The sequence below is a fragment of the Rhinolophus ferrumequinum genome, chromosome 17 (genome assembly GCF_004115265.2).
Source record: "Rhinolophus ferrumequinum isolate MPI-CBG mRhiFer1 chromosome 17, mRhiFer1_v1.p, whole genome shotgun sequence".
Classification (NCBI taxonomy): Eukaryota; Metazoa; Chordata; class Mammalia; order Chiroptera; family Rhinolophidae; genus Rhinolophus; species Rhinolophus ferrumequinum.
Window position 1 is genome coordinate 39,991,163 of NC_046300.1, and position 20,102 is coordinate 40,011,264.

At 35.6% G+C, this 20,102-nt stretch overlaps 1 protein-coding gene across 4 annotated transcripts in view; it reads left to right on the forward strand.

The window, feature by feature from the left end:
* RASA2 (RAS p21 protein activator 2) overlaps positions 1-20,102 on the forward strand; it is a 102,107-nt gene that overhangs the window by 64,081 nt on the left and 17,924 nt on the right. For all 4 annotated transcript variants that reach the window (XM_033132538.1, XM_033132537.1, XM_033132539.1 and 1 more), the window contains exons 10-17: positions 7,279-7,435; positions 7,845-7,993; positions 8,582-8,696; positions 9,131-9,205; positions 9,926-10,049; positions 12,369-12,475; positions 17,671-17,754; positions 18,182-18,259. In XM_033132538.1, coding sequence (XP_032988429.1) covers positions 7,279-7,435; positions 7,845-7,993; positions 8,582-8,696; positions 9,131-9,205; positions 9,926-10,049; positions 12,369-12,475; positions 17,671-17,754; positions 18,182-18,259 — 889 coding nt within the window. The remainder of the gene's footprint in view (positions 1-7,278; positions 7,436-7,844; positions 7,994-8,581; positions 8,697-9,130; positions 9,206-9,925; positions 10,050-12,368; positions 12,476-17,670; positions 17,755-18,181; positions 18,260-20,102) is intronic.

Consider the following 20,102-nt stretch of genomic DNA (forward strand, 5'->3'; position numbering starts at 1 on the left):
TCATTTAATACACTTCAACAGCTCTGGTGGCTCAAGAATGGTCACAACATTATTTTACCTTCATGACTCTAATAGTGACATTAAATTGATGTTAATTTGAAAGTAATGTTCAGACACTAAATTGATGTTACCGTGTTTCCTTGAAAATAAGACCGGGTCTTATATTAATTCTTGCTCCAAAAGACGCATTAGGGCTTATGGTCAGGGGATGCCATCCTGAAAAATCATGTTAGGACTTATTTTCCAGTTAGGTCTTATTTTCGTGGAAACACGGTAGTTTCTTTAGCAGAACTGATGTGAAGCTATTGTTTTTTTCTGTCTGTGGCACTTACAAGCCTGCATATGCTCTCCCTTCCAGTGAGTTGCCCAGCAGCCCTCTTGCTAGACTTGGATTTCAACTGAGTATAAAAGAACATACCTTCTCATTTGCTAAGCTTTTAAGGCCAACTTTTTAAAACTCAGTTTCAGTTGCCTGGAAGAAGAGTTTCAAACTGAATGTCTGGGCACCAGTCTCATTTGTCGTTAAAAAAGCCTGCCTCTCCTGATTGGCCATCAGATGTTCTTCACTTTGGACTGCTCTGTTCAAGGAGTTACCCTCTGAGACTGATTTTTAGACTCAGAATTTTTATTTTATTTTTACCTCTTGCTGATGCAGATCTAAGATTTATTGGTCTTTATGGTGGTATTTTGTGTAATTTCTAAAATGCATCCATGGAGGGGCAAAAATTAAACTTAGTCACTGTGAAAAATTGATGAACATTTGAGGCCTGGCCCCCCCGCCCCCAGAGGTCTTCTTCCACCTTCCATAAAATAGCATACATTTTAAAATGAAAATTTCTGAACTCAGTTTGTTAAGTCTTTAAAATTATGTGCCAGACTACTTGGTACAAAATAAAAAGTGAATTGTGCCTCCCAGAGCCTCTCAGGGTGAACTTGAAACGTGCCACGTAGCATGAATTTTAAGTAAGACTATCTCCAGACAGGCCCTCCAAATTTGGCAAAACATTGTCCACCTACCTTGGCAGGATGGAAGAACACTAACAAATAAAAATTAATTTTATTTCTATAGTTTTTTGTGGGGTTTTTTTTGTCAATAGTAGTTTAAAATATTTTAAAGTAACCCAACAAAAGTGCTGAAATTTATCCAGCATGAAATAGAAACATCTCCTAGTTCATTTATACTTCCATGGATGTAAGGAAATACAAAAATGTGAAAGAATACTCTGGAAGATGTGAAATGATGAAAACATGGTGCATTAGTACAGCAGATAGTTTGTTTACATTTATTCTTACTGTTAACTGATTTCTGAGATAAATCTTGCTTATAATGTTTATCTTGACCATCTAGTAGTATTATCACCTAATAATCTTTTTCTGAGTGTTTCTTATGAAATAATTTACTGGTTACTTGTTAACGCATTTAACATTATAAAAAATAAAATGTGAATGCCGTTTCCTTTTAAGTTAAAATTTGAACTTTTAGCCTCCTTTGTCAGTTGTAGAGCTGTAGCACCTCCTTATGGGGTTGATGGTAACTGCATGAACATTCAAGGAAAGCTTTATTTAGCTTCAAGATTTCAGGCATATTCTTTCTAATCTTGATACTAGGAAGGAGTTAGGAAAATCATCAGTAATGTAATACTATTGTTTCAGAAGCCTCAGTTTGTTTTCCTTTTTCACATAATTTCTACTTAGTATTTGTCTACTGTAGTTTTTTCTGAAAACTGATTTTAGATGGTTCCAATTTAATTTTATTCTCAAATTAAACACGATTCAATCATTTTCCCAGTCCTTTCTTGGTTCTTCAGTTCCTGAGTAGTGATGCGTGTTCTTTATTCTGAAATGTCTGTCAAGCGTTAGGATTAGCTTATTGGTGTTGATATTACCTAGCTTTAACTTGAACCTATGTAGATAATAGAATTTTATTTGATTTATTTTTTTTAAAGATTTTATTGGGGAAGGGGAACAGGACTTTATTGGGAAACAGTATGTATTTCCAGGACTTTCTGTTGGGGAACAGTAGTGTTTTTTTTCCCAGGACTCATCAGCGCCATCCAAGGCAAGTTGTTGTCCTTTCGGTCTTAGTTGTGGAGGGCGCAGCTCAGCTCCAGGTCCGGTCGCCTTAGATGCAGGGGGCGCAGCCCACCATCCCTTGCGGGAGTCGAACCGGCAACCTTGTGGTTGAGAGGATGTGCTCCAACCAACTGAGCCCTCTGGCCATCTGGGAGCTCAGCTGCAGCTCATTGACTTCATTCTAGTTGCGGAGGGCACAGCTCGCTGGCCCATGTGGGCATCGAACCAGCAGCCCTGTTGCCCAGAGCTTGCGCTCTAACCAACTGAGCCATCTGTCCGCCCCTATTTGATTTTTTTTTCAATAGGTAATATACTTACATGGTTCACAGTTCGAAAGGTAAAAATCTGTTGCCTGATTCTGTCCAGCAGCAAAATCAGTTTCCTTCCTCTGAGGCGTCCACTGTTTTAAGTTTTGGGGAAATAGTTTATGTATGTACAGGCAAATACATATATATATCCTTCTTTACACAAATGAACATATACTGTATCCTGCTCTGCACCTTGCTTTTTTTCACTTAGCTACTTAGTAGAATCTCAATATGTATATATATGTTGTCTCTTGATAATAGTGATGAGTATGGACTCTGAAACCAAGCTGCCTTGGTTCAAATCCCATCTCTGCCATTAACCAACTACCTGTGTGACCTTGGACCAGTTATTCCACCTGTTTGCCTTTGCTTTCTTTGGCTATAAAATGGGGGTAATACTAATAGTACCTGCCTCTCAAAGTTATTAGAGGATCAATGAAATGAATTTGCATAAAGGGAGCTGCCAGCGCAGTGACCGTGGGTATAACTCATGTTCTCGTCGTTATATTTATTGCTGTTGTCATCACCATTATTCCATATCAGCACATATAGTATTTCTGCATCCTTTCTCTTTTTTTTGCACCAATATTCCATTGTTTGGAAGGTTATCAATAAAAGAACCTTAGAGATAATCTAGTTCAATCACATTTCATCAGTTTCCTCAATGTCAGAGAACTTAATGTGTGTAAAACATTTGTGTGATTATACGGATTGGTACAATAATTTTCCCCAAAATGATCCAAACTGTGAAAATCTACATTAAGAAAAGAATATAAATATCTTTTCATATTGTAATTTTTAATTTTGAAACAAAGATTCAAATAGTAAATGAAGCAGTGGTTGGGTTTCTTTCAACATAAGCACTTTATACATATTTAAAAGTCGCTAAACATTTTACTTGAGATGAGTTGGTTTCCTAGTTTGCCATTTTTGGCACCTAATCTTTAATCTCCTATCTTGTAAAAATTCATTGATAATGGTTATCTTTATGGAACCAGAAGTAACATTCAAGTATTAGTAGAGTTGCCTTTGAACAGTTATTTTTCAGCTTATATCACATTATGAACAAATAATTACAGTTTTTGCCTGCCTACCTCAATTTCAATTTATACAGGATTCCTTAATTTATAAGGGACCCTTCAGGTGATTTAAATTGAGCCTTTTGTAACAATATTTTAAAATAATAAATCATACTTATATAGTTATATAAATAACTACATTTATCAATGGTTATTTAGATATTTAAGTGGTAAGGGTTATATGTGTATAAATGTTATGTAAATAGCATTTGCAGTGTTTACTGTATACTAGGGACTATTCTAAGTGCTTTATTTATATAACTTTTTAGAGTTCTTATAAGGATTAAATCCATTAGATACTATTATTACTCCTTATTGAACAGATAAGAAAAGAAGCACAGAGAGACTGAGCAGTTTGCCCAAGGTCATACAGCTAGGATTTGAAACAAACTCTGATTCCAAAGTTTGTGCTCTTAACCAATCTACTATAATAAATTTGTGTTTTGTCATACATATTTTTGAATATGTTTAAAACTCAAAAATATTCTGTTTTAAGCTGTCAGCAAAGATTTGAGTTCCCTTTGATTATAAAGTATTATTTAAAAGAAAATTGAAGTGGTCCCTACTCATTAAAAATATAATCTCTTCAAGGAATGGGTAGGACAGTGAGATATTTTGAAATTTTGTATTTTTTTCAAGTAGGCACAGATGAGATATTTTCTCCACAGGGATTTTTTACCCTGCCAAATAAACCCAAGGACAAGCTTAAAAAGTCTGGCAGGAGTGAGCCCTTCTGGAGTCTCGGAGCATCCTAACACACTGTATGCATAAAACTTAATAACTGGCATAGTGCTATCCTAATCCTTCTGCAAAGAACATGCCATGTTAGAACTGTAGATCTATTTTGCTTGCTAGTATTTTGTAGGTTTATGAGAGTAACAGGAATAAGACATACTCCCTTCTCCAGTAATTTGGAGATAAGGGAATTAAAGTTAACCTCTGAGTAAAATTTCTATAAAACAAACCAAAACAGAGTCTGAAATCTGACCCGAGTGTGGGGACACTGTTTAAGATGGGTAGGTTCAGTCTCAGGGAGGTAGAACCAGGTTCTAACCGTAATACAAGGTTAAAATAGAAGGGGAATATTGGAACAATCAAAAATGTGACCCCAAAGAGGCAATCAAGGGTGGGTACTGCCCTTTGGAGCACGATCAAAGAGAAGGAGATTCTGCTCCAGACGCATTACTATTTCCTTGGCAAAATCTGTTGTCTTAGCTTAGAGATTCTTAAGCCTCCTGAAATCTTTGTGCTGTATCTCTGTACTCACCATAGCACCTTCTGATAATTTGGCTTTCCAAATAGCTTACCAACAGGTAAAAAATATTAATCAAACAGATTTAAGAATTTTTATTAACAGATGGAAAAAACTGTATTAGTTGAAGTGAAGGATATAGATGAAATACCATGGAAAATGATGGTAATTGTTGAAGCTGAGGAACGTGGTGGTGGTGAGAGTGTTCGTATTTAATATCACTCTTCTTCTTGCTTCTGTGAAGAAACATTTCCATAATAAAATGTATTGGTCACAAAAAAAGTGCAGGTATTTTTGCCACTTGACTCTTGTATTTCCTTTTATAAATTTAGTAATTGACTCTCTACTTTAAATATACCAGCCTCTGCTCAGTCATTGCAATTCAGGTTCACTTTTAGAAGCTGATGAAACTTGGTATCTGAATTTGCAAGGCTGCAGAACACGCACCGATTGTGGGAAATGCCCAAAGTAATGCCCTTGTCCAGATGCTCAGTGATCAGCCAGCTGCACTTCCCTTAGAGGTACTTCTGAGTCTCCTTTGCTGACAGGCTTATTTGCAGTTATTTTCTTAGGAAATCTTTAAATCATTATTTCTCAAATCAGTAGAAGTTTTGAAGGTTGGTCTTCCAAGATAGAAATTCCTCTTTTGTGGGTAGTGGTATAATTTCTGTATAATTTCTTCTCCCTGTATTACCATCCCCTCATCTTTAAAAGTTTGCTTGCTTGCTTCTCTAGTTGTCTTTTAAGTCTTTAATCCTTTCTTTCTCAAAGCTAATAAATTTTCTATTAAATTCTCCTCCTTCCTATTTTTAAACAGGTTAGTCTGTTGGGGGAGGCCATAAGTGGTAAATATCAAAAGTAAATATCCAAACTACTGACTTTTCTTTATAAAAAGCATTCTAGCTAATAAATGAAGGGGCAATGATAGACTTATAAAATCATTTTGCAGCCTGTGAAGATTAACAGTGCTAGGCAGTGATCATCTATGACTGCTAATATCACAAAGGGAAAAACAACCAGACATTAATGCCTCTTGGTAGAACTACACAGCACTGTCAATGAAGTGTTCTTGGCAGAATATCAAATACGAATCTAACCAAGCCTCTATTTCTAACTACTAATATACAGAAATATAGAGGGACAAAATAACATGTTAAATGACGTTATGGAGACAAACACAACCCCAAATGTGGGAAGTTCTGCCAGACAAACTATTTGATATTTAGGGGGTAGAGGGAGTCCATAGATTAAAAGAAATATGAGCTATCAACCAATTATAATCTATGGACCGTGGATTTGAAAAAACTGTAGAAAACTGTTTATGATAAGTTTGGGAGAACTTGAGTACTGACTGTTAATGATTTTTAAAAGTTTTATATATATAGTTATAGTTACATATACTGAAATATTTATAGATGAAATTATTAAACACTTGGAAATTGCTGTCAAGTAACACATGAGTGAGATGGGAGGAGTGAGTAGAGGTATGGCTGGAAGAATAGCCTTGAGACAATTATTGAAGCTCGGCATACTGCTGTCTTTACTTTTCTATGTAGTTTTAATTTTCCATAATAAAAAGTCTTATAAAGTAACTTAGATTTCTAGTTTTAGTTCTCCAAACTTCTCTTGATTTCTAAACTTTGCTTGGATTTTTATAGCTGTCTCTTTTTACATTATTTTTTCCTTTTACTTAACTGAAAAAAATTCATGTAAATCTGATTTTTACAAATAAAAAAATTTTCATTGTGGTTACACTGTTGCTCCTTTAATATAATAGACCTTCAGTCACTAACTTTTTAAAAAATAAGTTCAAAGTTTTACATATGGGATTTATTTTTATTTTTTTTTCCTCCCTTCTTCCACCTCCCCCCGCCACCACTCCCTTCAAGCCATTGTTTCTCAGTCTAGTTGTATAGAACACAGCTCCCTGGTCCATGCTCGTATTATGAGCCTTGGCGTCCCACGGCAGCTCATGCCGACCTCTGGCTGCTCACGGCAGCCCAGCTCCCTGGAGAGCCGTTGTTCACAATCTTAGCTGTAGAGGGCGCAGCTCACTGGCCCACGTGGGAATCGAACCAGTGACCTCGGCGTTAGCAGCAGGGCGCTCCACCCACCTGAGCTACCAGGCCGGTCAGGATTTACCTTTAAATAAGGTCACTTACGCCTTTTTGTGTAGTATGTCCTATCTATTTTAACTAAATGCATCTTTCTTAAACTTAGTTGGTAAAAAGTTATTTTTGATAATACAATGGATTTTAAATTTTTTACTTTTTATTTTTTTTTTCCTAAACCTGCAAGCTAATCAAACTCTTACTCAATCCCTTTGAGGTCTTAATTTTTGTATTATCTGTACCTTTTGTTTCTTGGATAAAAATCCATTCATAGCGTTCTAGTTCAATATACAACTATTAATCTGAAGACTAATATAATAGTCTGCTGCTTATGAAGTGTCCTAACCTTAAATACTGAGTTTCTGGTTCAGATTTTTTATAGTTTATCTATTTATTCACCTCCAGCTTGGGTGCTCATTACCATCACATGAGACTGATTGTGTGTTTTACTTTAGGTACTTGCTACAGCCAAGAGACAATGGAAACAAGTCATCTAAAACTGATGACCTGGGGTCTCTTCGACTAAATATATGTTATACAGAAGACTATGTGCTTCCTTCAGAGTACTATGGTCCTTTGAAAACTTTGCTGCTCAAATCACCAGATGTTCAGGTACTTTAAAATCTTAAACATCTTAAGTGTATCATTTAATATGAAAAGGCTAAAATAATTCTATAAATGATGAGGAAAATATTTCAGAGTATCAAATTTTATTAAAACAGCAATTTTATATATATATATACATATATATACACACACATATACATATGTGTGTGTATGTGTGTGTGTATGTATATATATATATATATACATATATATATACATATATATATATGTATATATATATATATATACACACATTTAATTTACCTGAACCTCAGTATTGTGGTTCCAATATGTGCTCCAGATTTCATCTCCGATAGTTAATGAACATATTTGAATTACTTTTACAGGCTAGTGATTGAATAGTCAGTCATGTTTCCTTGATTTTGTGCTTGTTTTCTACCTTTCTATATTCTAGCCGATATCTGCCTCAGCTGCTTACATTTTCGGTGAAATATGTCGAGATAAAAATGATGCTGTTTTGCCCCTTGTACGACTGCTGCTGCACCATGATAAACTTGTTCCTTTTGCCACTGCAGTGGCTGAATTAGACTTGAAGGACACACAGTAAGAGTTGTATTAAATGTCAATTATGTATTGATATGGACCTTAGTTTGTCAAATTTTTTCATAATCTGTATCATAGTCTGTAAAGAACTGCTTACCATGTAATAAAAGGCAGTTCTTTTAAGTTAGCAAACAGTAAAATTAACAATTAATGTTAATTTTTTTTTTACTGTGTCAAAATTTCCTGTTACTAGTCATAGCTTCTTATAATGATTCACGTGTCACAAATAAAACACAAAGTCACAAGTTCCTTTTTCTTTATCCATTATATATCACCCTTATATGCACAGGTGTGACATTAGAAAAAGCAATCAGGTGGCTTCCCGGTCTCGTCATAGTCTGTTGTTACACACACACACACGCAGTCTTCATGTTTGTAGTTAGTAAATATGGCTTGCTTTTTTTAAACTTATTTTCTTATATTTTCAGTAAGTAGTTTTTGTAAGTTTGAAAATCTTAATGGCATCAAGCTTTTAAATGGACAGTACAAATTACTAAAATTGTTCATATGACCAAGTCAGATATCTTGTATTACTGATTTCATAGCCTTTGTTTACTTGGTTTCATCTTATTTCTCTTTGTATTTCAGAGATGCAAACACAATTTTCAGAGGAAATTCCTTGGCTACCCGATGTCTGGATGAGATGATGAAAATAGTGGGAGGGCACTACCTGAAAGTTACATTAAAACCTATTATAGATGAGGTATGGAATATACATACTCTGAGGATAATGGTTTGTGTAGCCTTATTGTAGCATCTGTGTCATCTAATAATCTATTGATGGGAATGATATATCCATTCATGTATTACTTAAAAAATAAGGCTTTACACTTGAGAAGTAAAATAAACTATTTACTGTTTCATCAATGGATTTTTACTCAAAGGGCAATTGTGATATAATCTACATAATTATTTCTTTGTTAGTGGATTTCTGTTTTAGCTAGAGTGTCAAATATATGAGAAATATTTTTTTATATAGTTCTTTGGGAGTGTTGTATACATTATCTCTGGATGGGGGTTTTAAAGTTTGTTACAGTTTTGATTTTTATAGTTAACTTGTATATCAAAAAATATTAATTATTTTCATTTTGCCAAATTATTTTTAAAAGAGCAGTAAATGAAAAATCTATTTTCCAGATATGCGAATCCTCAAAATCCTGTGAAATTGATCCTATTAAATTGAAAGAGGGAGATAATGTAGAAAATAATAAGGTATGTCCTTGTTATCTTTATAACTGCACTAAAATTGGCCGTAAAGGTATACGTATCTCCCACTTATGTTATTGTAATGCTGTGTGGAGGGAAGCAGTGCTTTTTATTCTTTACATGATGCCCATACTGTTAGCAGCATTTCCTATGTCTAGTTTTTAGAATGTTATCTCCTTATCAGGTTTCACTTTACTTTTGTTCTTGATTCTCCCTTTTTGCTCTAGTAACAATAGTGAAGTAAGGCTGTGTCTGGTTGCAACCCCATTCTGGTCAGTCCTTTAGGTTCAAGCTGATCAGGCTAAGGAACGCAATGACTTGGTCAACCGATAATTATAGTTGCCTCTGGGGAAATCCTGAATGTGTTAGAGCCACAAGTTTTCATTGCAGTAGGTAACAGTGCTGCAGTGTCGTGTGTGTGTGTGTGTGTGTGTGTGTGTGTATTTCAGTTATTTCCCTTTGTATTGTTTTATTCTCTGTTGCTTCTTGTGCAGTTTATTCCATACATTTACCTCTTATATCTAGCTAGTCTAAATCTAATTAATTAAATTAGGTCAAGCTGTAAGTTGTCCTTTAGCTGATGAGTTTAGTGAAGGGAAGCAGAGCTTTAGAATACTCAATAGTGACTGCCTTATTGATCTCATTTTCATTGCATTTGTTTCCATGAAGGCTATTGAACATGTGTAAAAATCAAAATCTTAATGTTTGCCTTTTTAAATCCTACAGGAGAATCTGCGCTACTATGTAGACAAGTTATTCAGTACAATTATAAAATCAAGTATGAGCTGCCCCACTGTAATGTGTGATATCTTTTATTCTTTAAGGCAAATGGCTACTCAGAGATTTCCTAGTAAGTGCTTTGTATTCTAAAACATGCCGTTTCTTTCTCAATATTTTATTTTTTCGTAGGTTCCCTGTGTATTTGGTTTATGGGAAATGTTTACAGTTTATAGGTACAGTCTTAGTTTTTAAAAATATTTCTAGCTTTTTTATGAAAATCTGATTTAATTTTCTTGTAATCTGAAAACATATATTCCTTTTTATTTCAATATAATGACAAGTTTATACTAGGAGTAAATCAAAACCATTATTTTTAAGCAAGGCAAAGTTTAGAACTATAACATACAAACATTTATATGAGGTACTTATGAGATTGTTAACTATAATAGAAACATCTTTGTTACTTGTACTAACTCCCTTTTCCACGTGCATGCCTTCAAATACTGAGAATTTTTATGGCTGACTAGATTTGACAGTTTGAGATGATAAGGTTTTGGTGGTGATAAGTTTGGTTTTAGATATTAGAAACATCTCTGTTGTAATATACATAGAATTTTGAGGAACATATCAATAACTAGCATACTTTAATTTTTGACAGTAGCTATGTCAAGGCTTTACTTAGATACATTTCACAAAATTAAGAGTTGCTATCTCTGATGGTCAATACTTGGAATTATTCTAATCACATGCATCTCTGATAAGCAAATAAACTTGATATAGCTGTCTTTCCAGATCTGCCTGTAATGGCAGGGAGGGGGAGCTACTTAAATTATCAGTCTTACCCAGCTGTGTGAAACTTTTCAGATGATTTATTTCTATAATCATCTGAAGAGATTTTGTGTGTGTATGTTCACACTTGTGTATGCAGTTTCTGCCCTTCCATTAAATTTACCCAGTGATAAAGTGGTGGGGCTGAGTTGTCCAACTAACATGTAGATAAATTCAGACCTAGATGTCTTTGCTAATTATAGTAAAGACATAAACAAATAACTTTAATAAGTATACTAAATCCAATCTTTGTAACAAAAATAAAGGGAATAGAGACATTAACATATGGAAAGATGAAATGCTGATTGAAATTATATTTTAGTGAGTTAGAACATAGTAACCACATGGAATGCTTAGTGAGTGAACAGGCACAGGGCTGGCCTGTATCGTCTCCCGCTCTTATCTGCTCAGTACCACAGGTAAATAATGAAACAGGTTTAGAGAACTTGAAGTAACTTGCCCAAGGTCCATGACATGGCCAGTGGGCAAGCAGAATCTCAAACCTGGGCCTGGCCTATTCCAAAGCCTGCTGCTAATCACTGTACCTCCAATGCTCAGTGATCTGGCCTTAAATATGCTATACGCGTGTAACTTGTTTACATAAAGAATCTAAAACACATTTTAGGATTTTTTAAATAAATGCAAACATATCTTCTTGACTGTTTTTTTTGTTGGCTTAAATATTAATATGTCTTCGTATCCTCGTATCCTTTGTATACATATTAATATGTATTCGTATACGAATACATTACTTCGTATGTAAGTCTACTGTAAGTAGACTTACAGTAACGATAGTTTTATTGTCATAAAATACTTTCATATTTTCTCATTTGTTCTTACCACCCTGGGAAGAAGATGGGTTGGGAAGTGGGGAGGAAGCAATGAATGGGAAGCAAGAATTATTAAAGAACTACAAATTAAAATGACTTGTCAGTGACTACCTATTGAGTGACTTACAAGAAGTAAAACTCAAACCAAATCCAGACATTCTTTCCCTCATCACCTGCTTCTCTACCATTTGATTGTTGGGTTAAGAGTTGACTCCAGTCTGAAACGAAAGCTATAGGTGGATAATCAAAGCCACAAGTTGTCTCCAGTTCATCTGTATTTTTATATGGGATATTGATAACTTTTTAAAAATAAAGATTTCAGCTGAATTGTTTTCATTGCATAAACTTTGATATTAGTAAGATTTTTGAGGGGAAACTTGAAATAATATCCCAAAGTTGAAAACAACCTCCTCTTCTAGTCTTAAGGGATTCAGTATTACCACTAGGTAGTGCTAGATACTACTTTTATTTTTGTTGTAATTTCAGGAGTCTCTTGCAGATTAAGGAAAGAAGTATTTTTTCAAATTAAAATATTTCTGAAAACTTAGCAGCTTTGCCTTTCATTTTCTTTATTATTTATTGTATTTCTTTCAGATTTTTTTAGTCATAGAATTTTTTTCCTTTAATTTAGTCATAATTATTACTATCATTTCATCTACTCAATGTTTACTAGACAAATTATATTAATCTCCTATTTAGTTTCATGTTTTTTTCAATATTTTTTAGTTTGTCATCTTTGTTTTTCAATTCAGTGTTTTTGTGCATGACATTTCACCATTTTTTTCCTGCAGATGACCCTCATGTTCAGTATTCTGCAGTGAGCAGCTTTGTATTTCTTCGTTTCTTTGCTGTAGCCGTAGTATCACCTCATACTTTTCATTTGCGACCTCATCATCCAGTAAGTGTTGTTCTTCTCAAAGCTTTATTCCATTTTTATTTATTTTTATTAAAATGAAGAAAAGATAAAATATGCCAATTTCACTTGGCTATGTTTTCTTATACTTAAATTCACTGGGCATTTTTCTTGGCCGTTTCAGTTTTTCAGAGAAGGCTGAAAATTCTGTTTTTTATTGTTGTTAAAAGGTACTACACAGAGTAATAAAATACTGATAACTGTTGGAGCTTGGTGATGGGTACAAAGAGGATTCATTATATTTTCCATCTGTTGTTGTGCATGTTTGTAAATTTCCATAATACAGGATTTTTTAAGTTAGTTATAAGTTTAGTTTAATCTTTCAAATATTTTTAAATCTCACAGAAATTTGAAGAGGCTCATTTCTGAAAGTTGTGGAAACTTTTATTGGAACACAGTTTGTTTGGTATCTCCATATTTTTACTATTTATTCACCTGAGATGATGTTGTAATTGTATGAGATTAAAACTTTTTTAAAGCATATCATATTTTTGTTGTGAAGTCCTATTTAATTATTTAAATAGGAATCTGAACGACATAGGTTTACGTTTCTTAACATTTTTAAAGTCCTTATTTTTGCTGTTTGCGTTTCCTTCTCATACAGTTTATTTCTGCTAATTCTTTAACCTTTCATGCCCCAAATATTTTATAATCTTAATTGCTTTTGTTGCTGATTTGTCTAACAAATAATAGTAATAGCCAACATTTATTTTGTTCTTACTTTGTACTGGGCTTTGTTCTAAGTACTTTATATGTTTCAACTTAGTCCTCCCAATAACCCTGTCAATTCTATTATCATCCCCATTTGCAGGTAAGAAAATCACAATTCGCTTACTTCTCCAAGGTCAAACAGCTAGTAAATTACGATTTGATCTCACTCAGTTTGAACTGGATTAAACCGGAATTTGACTCAGTCGGTCTTCCAGTCTGTGTGCTTGCTCCCTGTTCCTTCCTGCCTCTTAGGCAGTCAGGTGTTGGAGCCCCTACAATGTATCAGGCACTGTGCTCTGCCCTGGGGATGCAGTGAAGGGAAGACTCCTGCCCTTAGGAAACTCACTGACTAATACAGTGTGGGGAGGACCCCTCGGTTTTGGAGTTAAACAGGGCTCTGAAGGTCACGCCTCCTCTTGACAATGGCCACTCATTTAACTTGGAGAACTGAATAGAACCCTGCTGCTGTGGCAGCAACACACCCATTCTTGTCAAAGGACAAATGGTCTGTGAGTAACTGCAGCAGAGCGTGGGTCAGTGTCCTTTTGTTCACATGGCTGTCCTTTCTATGGCTGTGTCGCTGAAGCTGAACTGAACTCGGGGGAAGCAAACGCTTGGTAGCAACATTCGGGACGTAAACAGAACTCCTACCTCTGAGCTTGTGACCCTGCCTTGTATTCAGACTTGGATTTGCATATTCCTGGGAACAGATGTTGCTATAGAGTTTTTTTAACCACAAATTCTGTTATTTGAGGTCACTTTTCTTATCAGTATGCCAGAAGGATTGCTTCATACTGTCATATAACTATTGCTTACTTTTTAAATTTTATTGGGGAACAGTGTGTTTTCCAGGGCCCATCAGCTCCAAGTCGTTGCCCTTGAATCTAGTTGTGGAGGGCGCAGCTCACTGGCCCATGTTGGAATCGAACCGGCAACTCTGTTGTTGAGAGCTCGTGCTCTAACCAACTGAGCCACCTGGCCGCCCCACTATTGTTTACTTTTAAGTGTAACCTCATCCCTTCTTTTTAAGAACCTTTCATTCTAATTGGGGAAATAGGGTAAATTCATAAGATACACAATCTAAAACTACATATATAAATCTAAAACTAGGACCTGATTAGTACCAAGTAAGAAGTATAGACAATTCACACTATACAAATTGAGAGCAAGGAATGATCTCGGAGACCTGGGAGTGATGGCATTGTCAAGACCAGTATTAAAATTTACAGAGTGGTTGGGGAAGAGAACCAATTAAAAGTCGTTAGATTTTATATTTAGAAGTTCTCTGACTTTTGAGAAGCCAGTAATAGTAGAGTAAAAGAGAAGAAGAAAATCAGATTGCAGAAGATTAAAGAATAAGTAGGTGAATGTAGTTTTACCTAGGAAATAAAAGTAAGCTTGCCCTGCTGCCAAACATATGGGCAAATTCAGGTATGTACACATGCATGTACATGTGAATGAATAGTATTTTTAAAACATGAGTTATGTTACCATTGACATGGCGGGCCACTCTTGCCAGAAATTTTATAGTGGAAAAAGTAAGGATTGAACTATCCTTCTCACCATATTCCCCGTTCTTTCATTGATAGCTCCTTTCAAGAACTCAGCCAAGGCAGACTTCTGGGTTAGGTGCCTCTCTTGTGTGTGCCTGGAGCATCATGTGTCTCTCTCTGTCATGGCATTTCTTACACTGTTTTATAATCATCTGTTTATAGTCTCTGAGTGTGGACTGTCAGTACCTTAAGAGCAAGGGCTAGATCTTTTTCAAGTTTGTGTATCCCAAGCACATGGCACAGTTTCTAGGATAAGTAGATGCTCAGTAAATGTTTGGGAAGTGAAAGATGGTAGCTCAGCGAGAGAGCGCGTCAAAGGATGAGTCTTTTCCAAAATGGGAAAACCTACATGTGGTTTAAATAGAGGAGATGAGATGAGCAGTAGGAGAAATTAAGAGAGAAGGGGGCTCACTAATACCAGATCAGTATCCTGGAGGATTCAGAAAGAGTGTCGTTTTTTTAACTTTTATTTATTTTAAGTGTGGTTTTCCAGGACCCATCAGTCAAATAGTTGTTTCGATCTAGTTGTGGAGGGCGCAGCTTACAGCGGCCCATGTGGGGATAGAACTGGCAACCTTGTTGTTAAGAGCACCGCTCTCTAACCAACTGAGCTAACCGGCCGTCCCAGAAAGAGTATCTTTTTAAAAAGTGATGGTGTGAACTTTGGGAAAAAGAATAATTCCTCCTATGAAATAATATTCTGGTGAACCCCATGAAATTGTTTTGTTTGGGTTTTTGTAGATCAAAAATAGTCAAATAATGGTAATTTCATATGTTCAACTTAATATAAGGAAAAAAGGGTAGGATATGTTGTTTTGAGGTCAACATTGAGTCAACATTTCAGTTTAATTTAATAAATGTTACACAGCATCTACTATATGCCAGTGCCAAGCTGTGTGTTAGTTGCCAGATGTCTAAGGTACTGGATGTCTATGAAAAATTATGATGGCAGATGGTAACAAGGGGAAAGCTTAGAACAGCTTCTATGTAGAAGACACCAGGGAATCAACTGGCACTGAATGGCACGCCTGTCAAATAGCTGTGAGAGCCATGTTGTTGAAAACCAATCTCTGATAGGCAGAAACTATAAAATATGCTTTGTTCCTTTTTTCTAGTTCAGGGAGATGATGGCATAAAACATTGATTTTAAAACCAAATTTGAACAGGGAGGTCTTGGTGAAACTTAGTTTATTAGCACATTAAGAATTTTGTATTCTTCCAAGGCAGAGAATTATAGGGACCTTTGATATATATAGTGGAATCCTGGACATTCTAGCCAAAACGTTTCTGAATAACCTTAATTAAGGTATGTAACTATTTCATAAGTATATCATAATCATCATATCCCACATAGCCCTTTTTCTCCAGATTGCCTTACCTTCCGGTTGTTTCATCCCCTTCACATTCACTGCCTGTTTTCAGTGTGTGGATACCAAATTTTAAGGAATGTAAACCAAAAACTAAACCATTTCTGTATCTACATTTTCTTCAGCATGTCTTTTGATGAATGATATTGTTTATTTGAATCCCCTGAACAAAGATATTCTATATAGTGATAGAGGAATTAGTTATACAGATGTATGAATTGGTGAAAACTCATCAGGCTATATATATTTAAAGTCAGTTCATTTCACTATATGTAAATTATATCTCAATTTTTTTAAAAAAAAAAGGAAGAAGCAAGGACTCTAAGGAATACTGTTAATCATATTATGTACATTTACTTCTTTCTGATAGAGAGGCCTGAAAAAACACCTTGGGTAATAGACCCAAATAGTTACCCTCTGCTTAAGATCCTATGTGAACTGGGTGATTTCTCATTTCCTAAGTTGAATTTAGAGCTTTGCTTTCATGGTGAAAAGAATTGATTACAGAAACTATATAAATTATTGAATATGGTGTCGGCCTGGTGGCTCAGGTAGTTGGAGCACCGTACTCCTAACGCCGAGGTCACAGGTTGGATTCCCACATGGGCCAGTGAGCAGCGCCCTCTACAGCTAAGATTGTGAACAACAGATCTCCCTGGAGCTGGGCTGCCATGAGCAGCTGGAGGTTGGCATGAGCTGCCAGGGGCTGCTATGTGCTGCTGTGGTCTACCATGTGCCACCATGAGCGGCTGGTAGCCAGCATGAGTGGCCAGCAGCCAGTGAGTGGCCAGCAGCCAGTGAGTGGCCAGCAGCCAGCGTGAGTGGCCAGCAACCATCGTGAGTTGCTGTGTGCTGCTGTGCGCTGCCGTGGGCTACCATGTGCTACCATGAATGGCCAGAGGCCAGCGTGAGTGGCCGGCAGCCAGCGTGAGTGGCCGGCAGCCGGCAAGAGCTGCCGTGAGCTGAGCGACCGACTGCCTCAGCTTGGGGGAGCGCAAGGCTCATAATACCAGCACGGGCCAAGGAGCTGTGTCCTACACAACTAGACTGAGAAACAACAGCTTGAACTGGAGTGGGGAGGGGGAGAGGGGGTGGAAAGAGTGTACTCTTTAAAAAAAAAAAGTTATTGAATGTGCTTAAATATGGGTTGAGTACAGAAAATTTGGAAATGGCTGTTTTAAGTTATAAGGTAGAGAACAGTAGATGCCATTGACATTTCAAAAGTGCATGCAGTTTGTTAGGTAATTAAAGCTGTCATACTGGACAACACAACATGTATAATATTTATTAAACTATGTCTTTCAGAGGTGACATGTCAAATATAATTACTTTGGAAGGAATTGTCAATACATGTGACTTCTTTAGCCTCTTAATTCCTTAGTTCGATGAATTGTGCCCATCCTTAGCTAGATTTTAACTATGTTGGTGGTTTGAATGAACATTTTTGAGTCACTGTTTTAGAGCAATGTAGCCCACTCACTCTATGCTTATACAAATTCTATTTTTTGAAAACTTAACAGGAGTTTCGTGTCTTTTTTGCATTCTCTAGGATGCACCGACAATTAGAACATTAACTCTCATCTCAAAAACCATTCAAACTTTGGGAAGCTGGGGAAGTCTGTCCAAAAGCAAGGTAAGTCTTTACATCTCCTGCTTTTTATTCACATTTCTAAATGTTGTTCTACTGTGATCCCTTCTCCCTCACTTACTCCCTCCCAAATTAAAAACAAAGCAAAACCCAAAATACATATATATAGATTCTGTAGCTGTCTTTTAGGTAGATGTTGTATATTCGTCACCTGTTAAAGGAAATAAATTCATTTAAACTAATCTATCTAAACGGGGAGCGAGCCTAGTAAACAGACGCTAGTGCTTCCTGTTTATCGGTTTGCGCCCTTATCAAATGACAGCTTTTGAGGAAATCTTCAGCTCCACGCTCTTGAAAAATATGATTGAATCCTTTCAGGCCTTAATCTTCAGCTTTATTAAAAATACAGTCCATTATAGTCTTAGTTCTCTACTGAAAATATATAAATCCTCTGTGTGTTTTTTTTTCTTAGTCAAGTTTCAAGGAAACATTCATGTGTGAATTTTTCAAAATGTTTCAAGAAGAAGGATACATTATAGCAGTTAAAAAGGTATGATTGTTTTACTCTGGAAATGTTAACATTTCTTACATATAGCACTGGGAAAATAACATGTTTTATTATTCCTAGGTGTCAATCTCTGGTTTAAAAAATAATGTTTAAACTAACCATCAATTATAACAAGGCTGTCTTTTTCCCCATTTCTTCTCCTATACAAAACTACGGGTTTTTTAGCTGTGAAAATACCTAAATGAATTTTAGTGACAGCTGCTAGTGCCAGTATCTTAATGACACAAATTACATCTAGAGTAGGGCTTCTCAAAAGTGGCACTATTGGCAATTTGGTTGGATAATTACAGATTATAAGGGTCTATCTTGTACATTGTAGGATATTTAGCAGCATCCCTGGCCTCTACCCATTGGATGCCAGTAGCATGCCCCCAGTTTGACAACCAAAAATGTCTCTAAGTGGCCAAATGTCCTCTGAGAGACAAAATTGCCTCTGATTGAGAACCTCTGATCTAGGGGTAAAGGATTACTGTGTGCCTGACGTATAGTAGGTACTTAACTGCCATTGTAAAAATTTATGAATTATTGAACATTTTATAAATGATACAGGCTTGTGGCAGTAACCTGAGGAAAGTTACTGTAAATTAAAATGTACGAAAGCCTACAGTATATAACATCCTAACACAAGGCCTATAATATACAAAAATTACTGTACTTAGTAACTGAGAATGTTTTGACAGGATCTATAATTTCTTGAGTCTTTGGTTCTGAATCATTCTAAACAAAATTAACATTGTTGTAAAATCCTAAAAATTTGTTTAAAAAAAGTTATTTTGAAGTACATTTAAACTTGGCTTAAAGAAAACACTATAGCTTATTTATCACAATTCTAACTTAATGAATTCAAATTAGCAAGACCAAATTTTACAGATTTCATTCAATTTCTGCAGCATGGTTCACAATTGATTGGCAAGAGTATATTTTGTGGAAGTATGTTTGTGCTTTTTATTACACTTTTAAAATTCTTACAGGGACTCAATAAATGAAAGTGATAATTAAAAAAATTAAAGCCAGTTGGAATTTTTCATCTAGAATAGTGTAAGTTCAACCAAATTTTTTTTTAAGCATCCATTGAAGGCTTTTGAGGAGAAAGTCTTTCAAAAGAATAGGCAAAGAAAAAGCTACCCTTTTATTTATAGGACATTGTTGAAACATTTGTGGGACAGTGTAGGCAGACTTTTGTTGGCAAGATTATGATGTACTGTCTTTTGTTTTAGGGTTGTTTTTCCATTTTTTTATGACCTAGGCCATAGTAGCATCTGATTTTGTTTTTTCCTGATATAATCAGAATGTGTAGAGTTGATAAGGTCAGTGGAGAAAGCATTCAAGGATGCCAGTTTAGTCTGTTCCTGATCCACCCTGAGTCACCCACTCACATTCTCATGGACTGTCACCACAGTATGTCTCCTCAGATTTGGTTCTATTTTCCTAAACTAGCGTAGGATATTTTGTCCTAATATAAGAGTTTTCTTTATTATTCACTAGATAAGTCTGGATATGTGCAGTGTTATAAATTGCAAAACTTACAAAACGCAATTTCTTACTTCATATTGTTCTCACTAGTGACATTGACCTCTGCTCCCAAAGAAAATAGGTTATAACTCTGAATCCTTTACTATTCCTACAGTTTAGTAACGGTAACCTGGATAGGTCTATAAACAGAATGACCATGTAATTCAGTGTCAAAACCTGGATATTTTCAAGAGTAACAGGGAGTTCTATTGATTATGCTGGGACCACAGTTGTAGATAAGGACAGCCCTGAGCAAAATGGGGCCTATGTTCACCCTGCGTCTAGTCCCATCTTAATTACTGTGTTTTCTTTC